Below are 18,170 nucleotides of genomic sequence, written 5' to 3'. Positions count from 1 at the left end.
AACGACTCAATGTCATTGCCTCACCAAATTTATATATTTTCTTTTTGAAATTTCAATATTTTTTTATTTATTGGACTCGCCTATATAAAAAAAAAATCTTTCCTATATACATTCTCAGAGCAGAAAAGTGACATTTTTCTTAATTACCAAAACGGGTATAAACTAGAGTGATGAGCTGATGACACCATTGACTTGTTAATGTGCATATTATACAGCTAGCCTTTGTGATACGTATCAATATTTCATGAAATTATAAGCGAAATTTAAAATTCTGTTACTTTTTTTTATTATATCATATCCGATTGTGGTGAATTTTTATTGTGCTGTTATAATTTTTATTTTTATTTGAAATCAACTTGACAAAAGGCCTGTGTACATAATGCACCCTACTCTATACCGTTTCACACACATTGAAGGATTGGTTCATGTTACACTCTGAGTGGACGCGGGACCGCGGATAACCCCCCCCCCCCCCCCCCCCCCTCATTATTCCAATTATCAGCACGTAAAAGGCCTTTAACAAAGTTTTTTTTTTTAAACAAATTGTATTGCCCTCATGCGTCGACCGACCCCAAAATTTTGAAATCTACAGTCAGCTTTTTTTAAAAGTTTTTCTTTTATAACCGTTTTTTTAGATAAAAAGAATATTAAAGCATTCAAAACTGAGAAATATCAGCCCAAAGAAGGAAAAAAAAGAAGTAAAAGTTATTACAAAAAAAAAAAGATTTCTGACTGACCGACCCACATATGTTGTGGCACCTTTTTTAAAGGCCTAAATTGGAATCGCTTGATATAGGTCTAGGTATATCCCCCCCCCCCCCCCCTGGTGAATTTTTTTTTGTAAAAACATGCTAATTTTACCCTTTTTTTGGAGATGGACACCCCCTGGTGAAATCCTGGAAACACGCCGGGGGGGGGGGGGGGGGCTGAGTGTGGTGCCCGTTTGGCTATCGGGGTTCATAAAATTCGTTAATGCCAATTAACTACGCATGCGCGCGCTATTTTGGCCAAGCTAAGATGGAGTTCATCAACAGGGTGAGTTCCCCGATGAACCCGTATTCTGAGGACGCATTAGAGACCAAAGAAGAACTTGATGCGGCTCGGGATGAAGTTCTAAAGCAGCAGAAGAAGACGGCACGTATCCTTTTTAAATTTCATGGTAACTGATGGGAGGAAAATTCTGAAAATTGATAATACGTATGTGACGCTACTAACATAGTGACGGTTGCTAAGTCTTCAGCAGATGCTGGGCCGACGGGCCAGGCTATGAAAGGTCTGGGTTTCCGTTGGCTTTGTTGCTGTATCCACGCACGTACGTAGCCAGCGTGAGGGATTTAACGAAAAAGAGCTGTCACCTTTGCCGTTGATGAAATATAAGCATCAAACAGACTAGACAGAAATAACCGTCTGATTTGGGTCATTTCTTTAATAAAACTGACATTTGTTGACATTCCCCAATACAATAATAGTAGGGTGTCTGAACGATTTTTCAATTTTCAATTTGGGATCGTTTTTCACCATTTTTGTTTGATATTGGAATAACAAATGTAATCAGAATAATACCTTTCAAATTTCAAGACTCACCGATGTTTCTATCAAAAGATACAGCCCCTCAAAAATTGTGCAATATTCATAGCATTTTGGTCAGAATGGACAGAAAAGTGGTTCACGCAGAGTTATAATTTCTGCTCAAAAGCTGCACAGCTAATGCACAGCACGATATGCAAAGTGTGGAGCAAGGGTATTTTCAAACTGTTGTAACAAATGATCCCTTGGGACTAGAGAAAAAATATGTGCATGGATATATTCTTTACAGCTGGCCCAACTTATCCCTCGGGGGAGCAGTTCGTGAAATTGGTAAATCTCCGAGTTACCATGGAAACGATGTTTAAATCGCTGTTTTGAGCAAGATATTTTTAGAATTCCGGGGGTGGCCCCCTATGGGGAATATGGAGAAAAACCTGCTCTTTCATATGACACCACATTTATTGAGTTTCACCTCCAGGATCATTTGTTATAAAGGTTTGAATTTCAAATTTTTCATAAAACCATTGACCAATTTTGCTTGGTCGCGCAATGCATGTAGACCACATAGGGATGTGTGCAATCTCTATGGGAAAGATTTTAGCACACAACATCGGGTGCGCGATCAGACACCCTAATAATAGGAGGTCTAGTGACTTGGAGCCAGACGTAGACCCCTAGTCGTAGTCTCGGTGGAACAACCGATGATTAGACAGACTGAAGTTTTCGGTCTACAAACAGACTAACCACCATGAATGTTTGTAATTGATGATTACTGTCGATCATTATTATAAAGTTTCAAAGGTTTCTGAAAGTGAAACCAGGCAGCTGTAATTAATGGAGACTCCGTCTCGCAACAGCTTCCTATTTCTATTATTCTAACTCCTTCTGTATCAACAATTATGGGTGGCATATCTCCCGAAAGGGATTTCCAGTCATGGTTGGTTGGGGCTTTTGGCCTTGGCTCTCTCGATTGAAGACCCTTCCAAACTGGCTTGATAGTGCAAACGCTTTGTCTCGGGCATTCGTGAGAGTTTGAGCGTTGAGTTGACTTTCAAGGTTTGAATGCCGACATCCTTTCTTGTTGAGCGTATATATATCGCCAGAAATTCTTGGTATTCGCGTCCACCGTCAACTCTTTGATGTATTGCCTGTGAGTAGTTGATTTTTTTCAATTATCCAACCATGATGTTGAAAAAAAATCCAAAAGGGAAAATTGACAAATCGTTCAGAAACCCATCCCTAGGCTATAGTCCTACTTCATGAGAACAGTGGCGTGATTGGAACAAGCTTGAACTGGAGACTATCGCTCACACTGACTCTGTCAAATTTAAAATAGCCCTGACGTCCTCTCATCTACAAATTAATTCACCCTTTCCGCACCTCCAGTTAAAGCTTAGACGAGTATTTTGGAGGACCAACCAACCAAGTACCAAGTCTAATCTGGAAACTTCACATTAATGTTCAATAGTTTACTAATTCATCTATAAGTGTAAGCACTAAGTCAAGTGTAATACTAACAGTAAAGAAAACCAACCTGTCTAGACGTATAGTGTCTATATATGAGCACCATTCATCATTTTGTAGCTCACCACCATTTTTTTGCCATTAGATAGTCAGAGATACAAGACAACCATTAAACTTTATAGCTTCAATATTGAAAAAATAAAAATGTACAACTTTTCAGTAAATTTTTTGTTAACTTATACTTTTCTTTTTATAGTCTGATTCTGATCTGTCAGCTTAATTGTCCATGAATAGACAATAATTTGTTTGTGTGTAAATCACTTTTGGTCTTGACCTGGGTATTTTAGATTTGTACCAATCCTTAACCAACCACATCTTTCAGCATTTCTTGTTGGGAGTATAGCTAAAGTGAATGATCGTATTACCAATCTTGATCGTGAGCTTCAGGACCTAGCTACTGGTTTAGTCATAGAAAGCAGACAGTCATTTGGTGAAGATGAATATCCTCTGATCTCACCACGCTTTGATGAGGGGCCTAAAGCAGGTAGGAATTTAGTCTTCTTTTGTCCTTTTTACCTTGCTCATTTTATCTCTTCAAGAGGTGAATTGTACATTGGTGAACCTTTTTTTCCTCCTTCTATTTCTTTGATTGCATTTATAGAACTTTGCAAATTTTTCAGACTTATATATATTTTCCTGCTAGACGTCCAGATTCAGACTTAGACCAAGTACACAGGAAGGTTACAAAGATTTTTGAAGGAAGGTACATTGATCTAGATTGTGATTATTGTTGTTGCCTTAAGTATGTACAGTATGGAAATCCGAAATACTGAACAGAAATAATGACAATTAAAAGAAACAAACAAGCAAACAAAAGAAATAAACAAGAAAAACACAAATTTGTTAAGTTGAATAACACTAAATTGTATGTTGTTGTTGCTGTAAAATGCAATTAATTTCAGGTGGTAGATTCTGTTCTTCACAACTAAATCCTAAAACAGAAATATTGACCAATATTAAACCTTGTTTTGTTTTAGCAGTATTTAGCCTACAGTAAGTCGTAGCAAAGCTCAATTCTAATCTTTTGGCTCGTCTATGGATTGGTTCTGTTGAATATGTTCATAATGAAAGGTTTAACTCTTGTTAGAACTAACAGTATTGTCTGTACAATCATATTAATTTCATCCATGTGCATTGTAATAACCAATATATTTGTTTGCTTGTTTGTATTTCGTTTGCCAGACATAACACGTAAGTTGGGATTTAGATGACACGTCCTCTCTTTACTCCTGTGCTTTCAGACTAATTTTTCAACTCTCAGAATTGATTTCTTTTCTACATTTAAACCACATGACTGCTGTTGTCAAGTAGCTATAGAATGGGACAGATTTACGGGATGCGTATATCCTGCATGAAAAGACTGATTGATGACTGCTCTTTTTCAAGGAATAACTTTCCGAAATTCCATTTAGACTTCAACCTTTAGAATTTGTTCAACTCTGTCAAACCGTTAAAGTATTTTTACTATTTTGTCAGATGTTTGTAAGAATCCAGTCAACAACTGCATGCTATTACAGTGATACAGTAGAATTGAAGTCATGCTTATTGTATCACTTTATTAACCATATTCACTTCACAGTAATTAATCCAGAAATATAATGTACAAGATCTGTACAAATTACATTCTCTATGTAGATGAATTTGTTAAAGCAAATTGAAGTGGTATTAACCATAGATATATAGGATCAAGAGCTACTTAAAAGCAAAGAAAAGATAAACTTCCATCATTCAGAGAATTCATTCTTTTTTATTTTACTTGCTTGCTGTAAACTATGTCGTGGCCCTATCTTCTTCATCACTTTCCTACAGAATTTTCTTTCTCCTCTGTATTGATTTTTATTAAAATTCATATTAGATCTGTCAAAAATTTGAACTTTTCAACATGATGTGTTTAGATTTTTAAGTTGTGTTTTTGGTTTTGATACTTTTTATTCATTTATTTAATTATGATTTTCTCCTACAGTGTTGCTGATAAATGTTACATTGCAGATGCACAGTATTTGTAACACTTTGCATTCTGAAATGTTTGTCGTAGTAGTTTTCAATTCTGCTATTATCTCTTCTATAACCTCAATACCGTTAGCTGGCACATTTATATTTTACTCCTTGTTTCCTACGTCAATAGTGACTAAAATAGCCTTCACAATCTTGCAACATTTTAATTTGTGATATAGCTTGATGCATTTTTTTGCAAGGCAAATAAATTGTTACATGTTCTTCGAAATCACCTGACCCTTTACAAAGAAATATACAGTGTACAGTTGTTTTCATTTATGTTTGCCAATGTTAAAATCTGTGATAATTGTATGCTGCTGTTTTTTCTTTCAAAGATTTTTTGTGTAGTGCAGATGAAAGTAACAAAAGAAATTGTTTTCATAATCTAACATTCAGTGTTGATTTTGTTGATAATGTGTTGTTACATTCAGTGTGTCTGTTATGAATTCAAGATATGATTTGATAACAATTTTGCTTTGTATGTGTTAATCTTCAGTTTTTCTGTTTCTGTTGCACTTCACCTGCATGTTGCAATGATCAACTTAAACAAAAAATCTGTTGCATGTGTCATTTACATTAATTACCAAAACTAACTTTGCATGAATATGTTGACTACCGGTATGCATTTATGATCAGAGAGGTTGTTATCAGTCAAAAGCTAAATTTTCAGAAAACATTGATTTAGAGATTTATTTTAAAGAGTGTTACAAGATCAGATTTATTATGACTTGAAATGGCCTGTGTTAAAATAGACAAATATTGTCGATCATCTTGATTTCAACTTGTTTCTACTTTCTAATCAAAGAAAATTTTAAAAAATTCAGTGTATGATAAGGAATAAAATATTTCAAAAAAAATCTTTTAATGAGATCCACTTTTCCCCTTTTAAAATAATTTTCATTTAAAAAGAAGATCTGAGTTTAATGTGTTAACCTTTGCCCTCTGCTTGCTTGCATGCCTGCATTTATCCCTTCATTGCTTGGGATATTGGCTTGTATCACTGATTGGCTTCTGCCATGTTGGGTCCCTCACTCATTTACAGCTAAAGATGTCAAAGAACTCAACCAGTTTGCAGGTGTATATGCTGTCAAGTCAAGTAAGCTATGATGTTTCTCCTTGTGCTATGCTTTACATACACATCTCATAGCCTAGAGAGCATGGAGCAGGATTCTTTTCATACCATGCATACATTAGTTTAAGAAATTCTTATAATACTTTTACAGTCAAACCTGTCTATAAAGGTCACTCAAGGGAAACAGAAAAAGTGGCCACTGTAAGACAGGTGGCCTCTCTAGACAAGTTTTACAACACAAATTTCCTTCTCAAGGCTAAGGGAGACAAAATACATGTCCACTATATACACAGGTGGCCTTAATAATAATAATAATAATAATGATAGGCATTTGTATAGCGCCGTCTATCTAGACAATGCTATTCCGAGGCGCACAAGAAAAATAGAAAGAATGAGAAAGTTTGGATGTCGGAGAAATTTCGGATGAGTGTCATACTATTGTTATTGTTAAAAAAGATGAGATTTCAGCTTGGATTTAAAGGTCTCTAAAGGAAGTTATGATTCTCAAATTAAATGGTAAATTATTCCAAAGACAAGGTGCTGCAGATGAAAAAGCCCTTTCACCACAGGCTACTTGTGTCTTTGGGATCTTAAGAAGATGCTGGTGTGATGCACGAGCTGGTGTATAAGGCATAACAAGGTTTTGTTAATAGTTTGGTGGCCACTAAGACAGGTTTGACTGTATACACATTTGTTTGAGAAATTATAAATTTTAGCACACGTACAGTATTTGACATTTAATTTTGAAAGGACTTCATGGTATTGGATTCTAGGAAATAGAATAAGAATTATTGCATTGATTTTCTTTTTAATTTGTTTTTTTTAAACTGTTAACCAGCAGTCCTGTTTCAAATCATAAATTCAGGAACCCATGTGATATTATACCGCTTAAGAAGACATACAGCACTGTTCTAATATTCAACATTGTCATAAAACTTGTATTGTTGAATGTTGGATGGTTATGGTATATGCTTTAAATCACAACCATTACATGTAATTGTTTCATCTATTCCATATCACTCATTTTAAAAACACAGTACATTCTCACGTTAATATTTCTGTGATTTATTTTTATAATATGCAGATATGAGAACATCTACACTGCACATGCATAAAAAACTTTTATCCAATAAAAGGCTTCAGTTTGAGCCAGAATATGCTGAATTAATTATAATCATGTATATATAATATGGAATTTTCTGTTTGGATCCTTCTTTTTGCCCACTATACTGTACACATGTGCTGTTTATGTGCAAAGAAAAAATGCGTAACTTTTTTTCATTCATTGTCTGTAGGGTTACCATTTAATGTAATGAGCCTATTTGTGTGTGCATATACATAATACATTGTTGGAAACGGATTACTAAATATGTGGGGATTGTGAAGGTTTCATTAAACTTTCTGCTTCATCGCTTTTGTGATTAAACTAAAATGTTGCCATGATGGTCAGAGCTAGGGGCTAGGATACATTGAGCTCTTGATTCAGCTACAAGTATGTATCCTAACTTATGTAGTAAAAAGTACATTTGAATTTATCTGATGAATGAGGTTGAATCGTTCGTTTTAATCATTGATGGATGTTTTACTTGCAGTGCTACAGGTTGATAAGTCAGATAAAGGAAAGCATCTCTTGAAGAATATGTCAGGAAGCAGAAAGGTGATAATCAAATTAACAATGCTACCTGTATTAAGTAACCTGTATGTCATATTAGTTATGGTGTTTTCTTTGTTTTCATTCTTACAATTTAGATAAGGTATACCAAAGACCAAAGAGAAATCCTACTTAATCTTTTAAGGCTTGCTCAGATGTGAGGTGGTAAATTACGCCCCCAAAAGGACTATGTTTATTTTATGTGAATGGCAACTTCACGCTAAACAATCCTACACATATTCACTAAGCTCTGTGTTATAAAATGCAGGAGGGTGAAACGTGTTACACTTCACATTTCCATAGAAGAAGAAAAAAGATGGTGGTTTTTTGGCCACCTCGTAACTGAACGAGAGACTTTAGGCCATTTATAATTGTTTAAATTAATTTTTTATTTTTTTGAATTACCATATTTAAGTGGCTTTTGTTGATTCTATAAAACAAATATCATGATTGATTTCAAACAGATCTTGTGATGGTAATGATGTTAAATAATTTTATTTGATTTTATTTTATTTTATTTATTTTCCCACTCAAATATCCATAAGTTTAAATGAAATATATAAACTATACAGTATAACAATATATAATAGAGCAAATATGTTCCTAATAAAATAAGTTTACAGAGTACATTTAAGTTTGAGAATAAGACAAAATATTCTAAATTGCTTGATTTAAGTAAGAGGGGAAAAAGGGAAGCTAGGCTTGTTGAGTGAGATTCCCAGTATCAATTGGGTACTAGACCATCATCAAGGTGTATAAATAATGCAAATTGAAATTGTAGATTGTAACTTATTTGTGATTAATTGCCTTTGTTTACCTTTGTTTGTCACATTGTCATCCTTTATATGTTGATAATACAATTCATATAAAAAAAATCATTTCTTCCTTGAGTTTAACAATACAAATTGTTGTTTTTTTTAATTATTTTTCATCGGTTATTGAAGCAACAAAAAGACAAGACTGGGACCAAACCAAGATTAGTTGAGGTAAGAATTGAGTCTGTATTTTTTTTTGTTTTCCACATGCAGAATTGATAACCTATTATCATTTTCATTTGATGGACTTATGCGCATGATGCCAGTAATTAGTATTATAACCCTTCAGTATCGTGGTACCAAGTTAAAAATTGCACTGCCCATTGAGTATTATATAAAGTAAACTTAATCTCTTTATGTACATGTAGTTGTTCATTGATGCCAGTATTCTGGCTTTGCCTTTATTTCAGGACTGTTTTATTAATAGAATGGGTCTATAGAATTCCTCTCGAATCATAACAGTCACCCATAGGAAAGAAATGAGCCTGCCGCATACTCCTGCGGCAGACTTGCCGCAGATCTGCAGCAGACCTGCCGCAGACAGTCATCTTTTTGACATGCAAATTAGTTCTGCCGCAGACTTGCCGCAGACTTGCCGCATACTCTTTCAGTATAATGAAGAGTCTGCGGCAGGTCTGCCGCAGACTTGCTGCAGACTTGCCGCATACTCTTTCAGTATGATGAAGAGTCTGCGGCAGGTCTGCCGCAGACTTGCCGCATACTCTTTCAGTATGACGAAGAGTCTGCGGCAGGTCTGCCGCAGACTTGCTGCAGACCTGCCGCATACTCTTTCAGTATGATGAAGAGTCTGCGGCAGGTCTGCCGCAGACTTGCTGCAGACTTGCTGCAGACTTGTCGCATACTCTTTCAGTATGATAAAGAGTCTGCGGTAGGTCTGCCGCAGACTTGCTGCAGACCTGCCGCAGACTCTTCGTCATGAATATTCATATCTCATATAGACCTGCTGCAGACCTGCCGCATACTCTTTCATATCCAGTACGTGGCAATAAAGTATGCATGTAGAAAAACCAGTGATAAACTGATTGATACTTCATAATCAATATTGGCAATATCGATATTACCAATTAGGTAATACCAATATATATCGACATTACCAATTAGGTATATTCTATTCTCAATTGTATTAACTTCATCACATTGATCATTTGAAGTGTATTCAAGAGTAACATTTAAAGTGATACAGGCTCGTACACATATATATATACTAAATATGTATATTGTTTCTTGGTTAGTAATCATAGTTTCTTGGTTAGTAATCAATATATCTATTGCTTAAACGTGAATGTAATTGTAACATGATCAGACAAAATAATCTATTGATTAATAATGGCAAAAGGAAAATAGAAATCACAAAAATGATGTGCATTGACTTAATTTGCTTAACAAATCATGATAAATGTATTTTTCTGTCACACGTGTAAAGTAATAATGAATATGCATGAGATGATTGGTTTCAATTGGCCCTATTAGACTTTAATGGGATTTCCTGTGGCAGACCTGCCGCAGACTGTTCCTGTGGCGTACTGGTATGCGGCAAGTCTGGAGCAAAGTTTCGCCCTGCCGCAGATCTGCCGCAGACTGTTCCTGTGGCATACTAGTATGCGGCAAGTCTGGAGCAAAGTTTCATCCTGCCGCAGATCTGCCGCAGACTGTTCCTGTGGCATACTAGTATGCGGCAAGTCTGCAGCAAAATTTCATCCTGCCGCAGGTCTGCCGCAGACTGTTCCTGTGGCATACTAGTATGTGGCAAGTCTGCAGCAAAGTTTCATCCTGCCGCAGATCTGCCGCAGACTGTTCCTGTGGCATACTAGTATGCGGCAAGTCTGCAGCAAAATTTCATCCTGCCGCAGATCTGCCGCAGACTGTTCCTGTGGCATACTAGTATGCGGCAAGTCTGCAGCAAAGTTTCATCCTGCCGCAGATGTGCCGCAGACTGTTCCTGTGGCATACTGGTATGCGGCAAGTCTGCAGCAAAATTTCTTTCTGCCGCATACTTCGGCATACTCTTTGCCGCAGACTAAAAGTCTGCGGCAGGTCTGCGGCAGATCTGCGGCAGGTCTGCGGCAGGTCTGCGGCATACTTTTCACTTTCCTATGGGCATGTTACTAGCAAGAATTTCAAATGTATCTTCTTTTTCCAGTATAGTGCAGACCACAGTTGGAGTATTATTGTACCTTGTACTTATAAAATGACGAATGTAAAGTGTATAGAACTATGAAGGAAAGTGCATAGACAAAAATTTAGGGGGGGGGGGGAAATGGTTTTGTACTAATTACTTTCCTTTTTGATATCTTTACTAATTACTCTCCTTTTTTATATCTTAGCTTCATCAGTATCCAGGCTATGAATCAGATCGTCTTACTCAACTCCCTGAAGTACCAGCTCGAGTCATCCTCAATACCGTTACCAAAGCTCAATTAGATCTGGAGAGGAAGCCACATTACAAGATTGAGTTCAAGAGACTATTCCATTCCAAGATGTCAGAAGCCATATTATTAGTAAGTCTGTCTGTAGGCATATTTTTTTCATTTTTATTTCATTTTATTTTATTATTTTATAATGACGTTTGCCAATAAAAATGTTGATAAATTATAATTTTTCTTTGAGTAAATCATCATAGTACTTGCTGAGAAAGTATTGTTTTATTGTATGCAGAACTGTTGGTGTTTTGTTTGTGCCACACAAATCATAATTTGTTGTTTGTTGAGAGTGTAATCAATATATGGGTCTATTCATTTATTCACAATATGCCCGCCTCTGTTTAAGTTTCAATGCTATTAGTTCTAACCTTAAATGACTATTTGAATTTCCAGGACACATTTTGGTACTTGTTCCTGCATCGATACCACCCTAGTAGAGTAGTCCAGAGTAGACTCTTCAATCGTATCTCTCACAACTACGTCAAGTTACTCCTCTCAGCCAAGCAACCCAAGTATAGAGATGTCTTCTTCAGGGTACGTAAGCATGCCATGCAATGTAGCTAGAAATAGACAATTGTTTGATGTATCCTGGAGCTTGAATTGGTAAGTAACCAAATGGCTTAAAGAGAAGGTTGAGTTCTGGGAAGAGGTGACAAATAATTTGTGAACTTTATCATTCTTATTATGCAAGTGTGGAAGAACATTAAGACATGTTCACTGAAAAGCATGGCTCTTCAAATGCCTTCATATTCTAAATATGTCGTGTTCATCGTAAAACTCGGGGGGTAGGTTTTTTACGCCATATGTTCGTGTAGTCCCATATACATCTTTCTGTGTACAGTGCTTGGAACTTTACCAAGACTTCACCAATTAATTTCTTATCATTTTGATGATTCTAGAACCTTGCAATACACACAAATTCTTATATGCTAGATGATCAACCTTTTCTGGTCAATTCCACACCGTTTCTTTCACAATGCAATCGCATGACCAGAACTTAACTTCATCTTTAAATTCACAGATGAGTCATAAATATGACAACAAATTTTTTGAACAGCTGTTTGTCCTTCGATCCTCTTACTACCGGTATCACATCATATTTAAGTAAGTTCTACCGGACTAAAGGTTAATTAAGTGAAGCATACTACTGGAAATCTTAGAATCTGTAGTTTTGGAAAAATACTGACTCAAAATATAGTGATGATCATGTGATTTATGGTATTTCTTAGTTGTCACGTCACACTAAAGTTTTGACATTGACGAGTCATTTTGTGAGTCGATCATGAGACATTTTGGTCTGAATGCCAGGGAATGCCATAGTACGTGTACATGAAATGTAATTTGGATCCCTAACCGATCTTAATTTTAATTTCCATTCAGTCTTATGCTGACATCCTAGCCCAAGCTGTGTATGCAGCATACTGTGCAGCCTTCCCTAACTCATGGAGGCAGTTTGATGATAGCTTCAAAGAGGACCTGTGTGGACTTACATCAGAATGGGTGGTTGGGACTAAGCAGGCTCCAAGACGATGGGCTGTATGGAACTTTGATGATCTTGAACCTAATGACATGAAGAAAGATGACTTCTCAAAAAGGGATAAGAAGAAAGGTAAGCATCAGACAATGTAAAGTCATTTGAGTAATTACCAGACTTTACGCTAGGTGCTAAGGACATCAAGGTCCATGGTTCAGTTCTTAAGTAAGAGTAATATTTTTCCTTTTTTTTTAAAGAGATAGTGTAATAAATGTCTTCATATTTGTTTTATCCATATATTAAACAATTACTGTTTTGGTGCAATACTAATTTGCTGTCAACATCTCTTTTTGGGAATCAATCATGTAATTTTTTTGTTTCATAAGTTTCCGGAATTAAGTTGTTTTGGGATAATTATTAGATACTTTGCTGTGAAGAAGCTTGAGTTGGTCTTGTCATTTTGAACAATACATTGAGGCACAAAAAATCTTCTCAATAATATTTCTGAATGAAAATATGAAAATGAATTAAGTGGTTTCGCTGAAATGTATTATATCTTTCAAATGTGTATTGTCTTGTAGGTGGAATGCTGAACTTTGAATCAAGTTCATCTAGCTCGAGTCAGATCTTAGCTGATGCAGGAGGTAACCGATCGACCATCGCAGACGACGAGAGCAGCCTCATCTCAGCTGTAGCTGACGCTCAAAGTATCAGCTCTATATCAACATCATGCCAACCTAAAGACAAGTTCAGGAAACAGAACAGCACATGTGATGTGACAAAGAACACAAGTAAACCTGCTCTGCAAACCATCAGCGAATTATCGGCAGAAAATTCTAGTCTAGACATGTTGCATGGTGGAGGAGGAGGAGGATGGGAAGGAGGGAAGGAGATAAAGGGGAAGACATGCACATCAAAGAAGAAGGGTGTAGGATCTGTGGTGTCTAAGAAAAGTGATTCTAGGACCAGGGTAGGAGGAAAGTCTTCTGACCTGACAGCAAGGCCATCTATATCAAGAACCAGCATCAACAAGAAAACAGAGAAGAAAGAGGTAAGTCACTATAAGATGCGAGATTTAGATGAGTAATGAACTGCACACCATCATTGACATTGTTTCTAGATGATATAACATTGTAAACCTTATCATTTGTTGAATTGAATTTTCCAAATGTGTATTCAAATGTAAATCCTGGGAATGATCGACTTGATGGAAAAGGAACTTCAACATACTGTAATTACCGTACTAAAATTGTGAATGGGAAACCTTGCTGTTCTATTCCATTTTTCTTGAAATTCACTTGTTAAAAGTTCAATGTGCTGATCAATTGATAGGAAAAAATGCTAATATTCAAGTCTTATCTTGCCTACATGCAGTCCCATCCAGCGAGGGAAGGACCAACATTCATCAAACATGTATTCAACGTGGAGGGTCGTAGCCCCCTGGTGGCGCACTTCATGAAGCAGCAGGGTCTAGAGAGAACAGCAGGAATGGATGTCTTACTACAGAGGACAGAGATTGACAAGCTACCTTCATCCACCGCTCCAACGTATCAGGATATCATCCAAGAAACCTTCCAGAAAGTACGGCATATGAAGGACACCTATCAACACATGCATGAAGAGGGTGTTAAAGAACATACTCATTTCCTCACTCAACAGAGAGCAAAGCTTCATGACCATATGAGGTAGGTATCTTAAAGTCTCCTTTAAACCTGGCACAGTTTAACTGCCTCACAAAGCTGCCACTGCAAAAACAAAATGAAATCATCATCATTTTGCAGTTCACACTTCTGTATCATATGAGACGGATGTTTAAAGAGTACATTATTGTAGTGCACAGTTGCCCTTGTGTCACCTCCACTTTCCATGATTAATTTACATATGAAATCTCTTTGTTTTGCCCAAGGTATTTCCTTTAGGCTGTCCGAACGAGACTTTGATTACTTCTTATGTTTCATTCCCTTCATCAAAGTCATTGGCCAGTGTTGTGAAAGTGGTCTAAACGTGGCTAGACTTTCAGTCGGTACAAACTATTGTAATGACATAAATCAAAACCCATTTAGTCATGAAGGTGAATTGAACTTAGTGAGAAGTTAAGGTTTTCACTTTGAAAGAAATAGTTACATGCTAATTTGTACTGCATAAAGAAGTTAACACTATAAATTGTTAGACTAATTTGAATCTTTCAGAGGTAAACTTCAGCCAATAGTTAGTCTACTTTGAAAAATACAGGCCTTCATGTTTTCAGATAGTTGGCCAAGAATCCATCTGTCTCGTTTTTGCAAGAGTTTTCATTTTAAAAGAAGAAGAGTTTATAATCAAGCTTAATTCAAGTATGCATAATCATATGAGTATGAATTTGATTAGATTTGAGATTCTAAGGATCTAAGTAATGTCATCATGTGAAGAAGAAAAAAAAATTGTTACTACTAAATCACTAAATCATGAGAACATTTGAAGCAATTGAAACCAATCTGCTACTGTGGATTTGAGTCTCCTGTGTGTCCTCTTGATGGCAGGTTAGGTAGGCAAAGTTACTGGTAGTCACATCCCAAGTCTGGTAAATGGTGGAATTGGTAGAAGTAAATTTCAATGTTTTTGTTCTTCTTTTCGTTAATTCTAGGAGAGAGAATGCTCTGATGGGTCATCCTAGAGAGGTCAAGAAGCTGAGTGATCTCTTAGTCCTAGAGTTACTCAAAGACCAAGGTGAAGTCAGTACAGGAGCTGCACAGGCTGTAGAGGAAGCATTGCGGTACTATGCTGATCAGGATTAACATCAGAACATTTGAGAGCCTCTGCCATACTACAGAACACCAGAATGTTTGAGAGCCTCTGCCATACTACAGAACACCAGAATGTTTGAGAGCCTCTGCCATACTACAGAACACCAGAATGTTTGAGAGCCTCTGCCATACTACAGAACACCAGAATGTTTGAGAGCCTCTGCCATACTACAGACTGCACATGCTGTAGAGGAAGCTTTGCGATACTATGCTGATCAAGATTAACACCAGAACGTTTGAGAGCCTCTGCCATACTACAGAACACCAGAATGTTTGAGAGCCTCTGCCATACTACAGAACACCAGAATGTTTGAGAGCCTCTGCCATACTACAGACTGCACATGCTGTAGAGGAAGCTTTGCGATACTATGCTGATCAAGATTAACACCAGAACGTTTGAGAGCCTCTGCCATACTACAGAACACCAGAATGTTTGAGAGCCTCTGCCATACTACAGAACACCAGAATGTTTGAGAGCCTCTGCCATACTACAGAACACCAGAATGTTTGAGAGCCTCTGCCATACTACAGAACACCAGAATGTTTGAGAGCCTCTGCCATACTACAGAACACCAGAATGTTTGAGAGCCTCTGCCATACTACAGAACACCAGACTTTTTGAGAGCCTCTGCCATACTACAGACTGCACATGCTGTAGAGGAAGCTTTGCGATACTATGCTGATCAAGATTAACACCAGAGCATTGGCGACCTCTCTTATACAGGTTACTTGTGGTATTTTTGCAGGTACATGTCAAATAAGATAATCCAAACTTCAAACTGGTCCTTGCATATACATATTGTTTTTTGAAACATTGATAGAAATTGAGTTACAAGGTTTTATCACTCCATGGATGAAATCCATCTTCTGAGTGAAGTATTGCTATGAGATGAATACGTTATTGAAGATTGGCAGGAACTGTCTATAACAAACTCTTTATGTGGCCTATTTATTTGAACTCGACAGAAAATGTCCTAAAGATGTAGGATTGAAGTGTAAATGTCAAACTACCCTAGATATTTTCTACCAACTTAAAAGAGTAGAATTACTGCAGGTGATACTTTTTTTATATTTCTTGTGATGCAAAAAACAATATTCTTAGCATGTGATGCCCGTCATAATTTATATGCCTGATTATAAATTTATACTTCTTTCTTCCCACATACGGAGATCAATCTTTATATTTGACTGAACCAGTTAAATGTATGTTAGAAATTAGTTAAATTGATTCATGTCACAGGGTGATATTTATATAATATTGACTGGCCTTGAGGGGTAAATCAGAAATATTGACCAAGCTCAGATCATATTGCCCCGAGTCGAAAGACGAGGGCAATATGGTCTTAGCGCGGTCAATATTTCTGATATCCCCCCGAAAGTGAAGCCAGTCAATATTTTTATTGTTATCCAAATCAGACATCTAGAGCAAATACAGACATCCACCATGACAATCTCAACAACTGAACAAACTTTGTCAAACCAGCACTGTGCATCCAGTGCTTGACACAATTTTCGATACAGTGCAAACTGTGTGCATTTGGTGTAATTATTACGTCACAATAGAGTGCGCGCAAAGTGCGCAGGTTCTCGTACGCATAATAGATGCGCCATGAAAATGACAAAATACGGCGCAGTCAATACAAGATGCCCGGCCGGATGCGAGACCGTGGAAAATACCAAGGTATATTTTCACTCGTCTCTACACGCAAAGTCAATACGCGCAGGGAGACCAAGGAAAATACAAAGAATATACCCCTCCGGTCCCACTGCTAGTGAAAACTAGGGCAATACGGTTTTGTAAATGACCAGCTCAGATGTCTGATACGGGTAATAATTAACATTAATCATCAGTTATTGTCATATATTACCAATTGAATTGGAGAAAGAAATATGATTAATAAAATACCACTCTCTATCACCAAGCATTTTCCCCCCAACAACTGGCTCATTATAGCAGTGAACAAATTCTTACACTAATAGTTAATACTAATATTTTTTTATTTTTCTGTTGGTTTAGAACCACCTTGATATGTGAAACATTCCATTTTGATATTAGTGCACAAGATTTATTCCAAATTTTATAGAGGATTGTGCCTTTGATAAGAAAGTGTGTGACTGCTACATGTATATAAAAGCCCTTTAAGATGTTCTATTTTCTAGCGCATGCAATAAAAAAATCTATTGTGTTAAATATGAATCATTTTCAGGTTGTTGTATATATATATATATACATGTATAAGATAATGTCTGTTATAAACTGGTGGTGGCAACTAATAAGCCTGTATGCTGGGGGCATGCTCGGGTTTAAGGTACAATTCAAGTTCTAAAATGACATTACACCAAAATGCAACATATTCTATTTCCCGCTGCTATTAATGTGCATATCAACAAAGGAATTAATAGATGAATTGTTATACATCCCTGGAAATGTCCAGTATAAAATACAGTCAGGGGAAATGGAAATCAATATTGAATAAGAATAATTCTGTTTGTACCAGGTTGTAAATAACTCTAAAATGAATATCATAAATAGGGATTAGGGTCATTGGTTATTTGTCACTACCAGTATAATCATGTTTCCCATTAGTGGACTGGACTCGTGTAGAATAATGTAAGTTGGATAGTACCTCCAGAAGCTAGATCAGGAATGCTCAGACGATGTCAAAGATGGAACAAGCCTGAGTGAGAAATACATTGTGTGCTGAAAGGAGGGGAAGAGAGAGACAGAGAGACAGGCACAGAGAGAAAGAACAGAACAGGAGAATTGCAGAAAGACCAGTTAAGAGAAGGGAAAAGAGAGAAAGATGGAAGTAGAAAACAATAAAAACAAAGGAATATCCTGAATAGGAAGTCAAGAAAAGAAAAGAAAGGAAAATGGGAGAATGAAA

At 36.7% G+C, this 18,170-nt stretch overlaps 1 protein-coding gene across 4 annotated transcripts; it reads left to right on the top strand.

Moving 5' to 3' along the window:
- Nucleotides 1–988: 988 nt before the first annotated feature.
- Nucleotides 989–16,573, top strand: LOC584579 (protein FAM227A). Of its 4 annotated transcripts, XM_030983944.1 has the most exons (12): nucleotides 989–1,138; nucleotides 3,374–3,535; nucleotides 4,234–4,242; nucleotides 6,089–6,142; nucleotides 7,711–7,775; nucleotides 8,714–8,755; nucleotides 10,930–11,103; nucleotides 11,419–11,559; nucleotides 12,406–12,634; nucleotides 13,081–13,550; nucleotides 13,874–14,184; nucleotides 15,123–16,573. In XM_030983944.1, the coding sequence occupies exons 1-12, from the start codon at nucleotides 1,018–1,020 to the stop codon at nucleotides 15,271–15,273; spliced, it is 1,929 nt and encodes a 642-aa protein (XP_030839804.1). In that variant the 5' UTR covers nucleotides 989–1,017; the 3' UTR covers nucleotides 15,274–16,573. The 4 variants fall into 4 exon arrangements, with proteins under 4 accessions (XP_030839804.1, XP_030839806.1, XP_030839807.1 ...); XM_030983946.1 differs by lacking the exon at nucleotides 4,234–4,242; XM_030983948.1 differs by lacking the exons at nucleotides 989–1,138; nucleotides 4,234–4,242 and adding an exon at nucleotides 4,032–4,044 and having other exon boundaries at nucleotides 3,396–3,535.
- The last annotated feature ends 1,597 nt before the right edge of the window (nucleotides 16,574–18,170 follow it).

The sequence above is a fragment of the Strongylocentrotus purpuratus genome, unplaced genomic scaffold, assembly GCF_000002235.5.
Source record: "Strongylocentrotus purpuratus isolate Spur 01 unplaced genomic scaffold, Spur_5.0 spur5_scaffold_14, whole genome shotgun sequence".
In the NCBI taxonomy this organism is placed as follows: Eukaryota; Metazoa; Echinodermata; class Echinoidea; order Camarodonta; family Strongylocentrotidae; genus Strongylocentrotus; species Strongylocentrotus purpuratus.
Note: the sequence above shows the minus strand (reverse complement) of the source record. Positions and strands in the feature narration are given on the sequence as shown.

Bases quoted from the DNA above. Each gene is read 5' to 3' on its own strand.
- LOC584579 (XM_030983944.1), top strand. From the start codon at position 1,018: ATGGAGTTCATCAACAGGGTGAGTTCCCCGATGAACCCGTATTCTGAG. The intron at 8,756-10,929 runs GTAAGAATTGAG...TTTATATCTTAG, and splicing joins CCAAACCAAGATTAGTTGAG to CTTCATCAGTATCCAGGCTA. The intron at 12,635-13,080 runs GTAAGCATCAGA...ATTGTCTTGTAG, and splicing joins AAAAAGGGATAAGAAGAAAG to GTGGAATGCTGAACTTTGAA.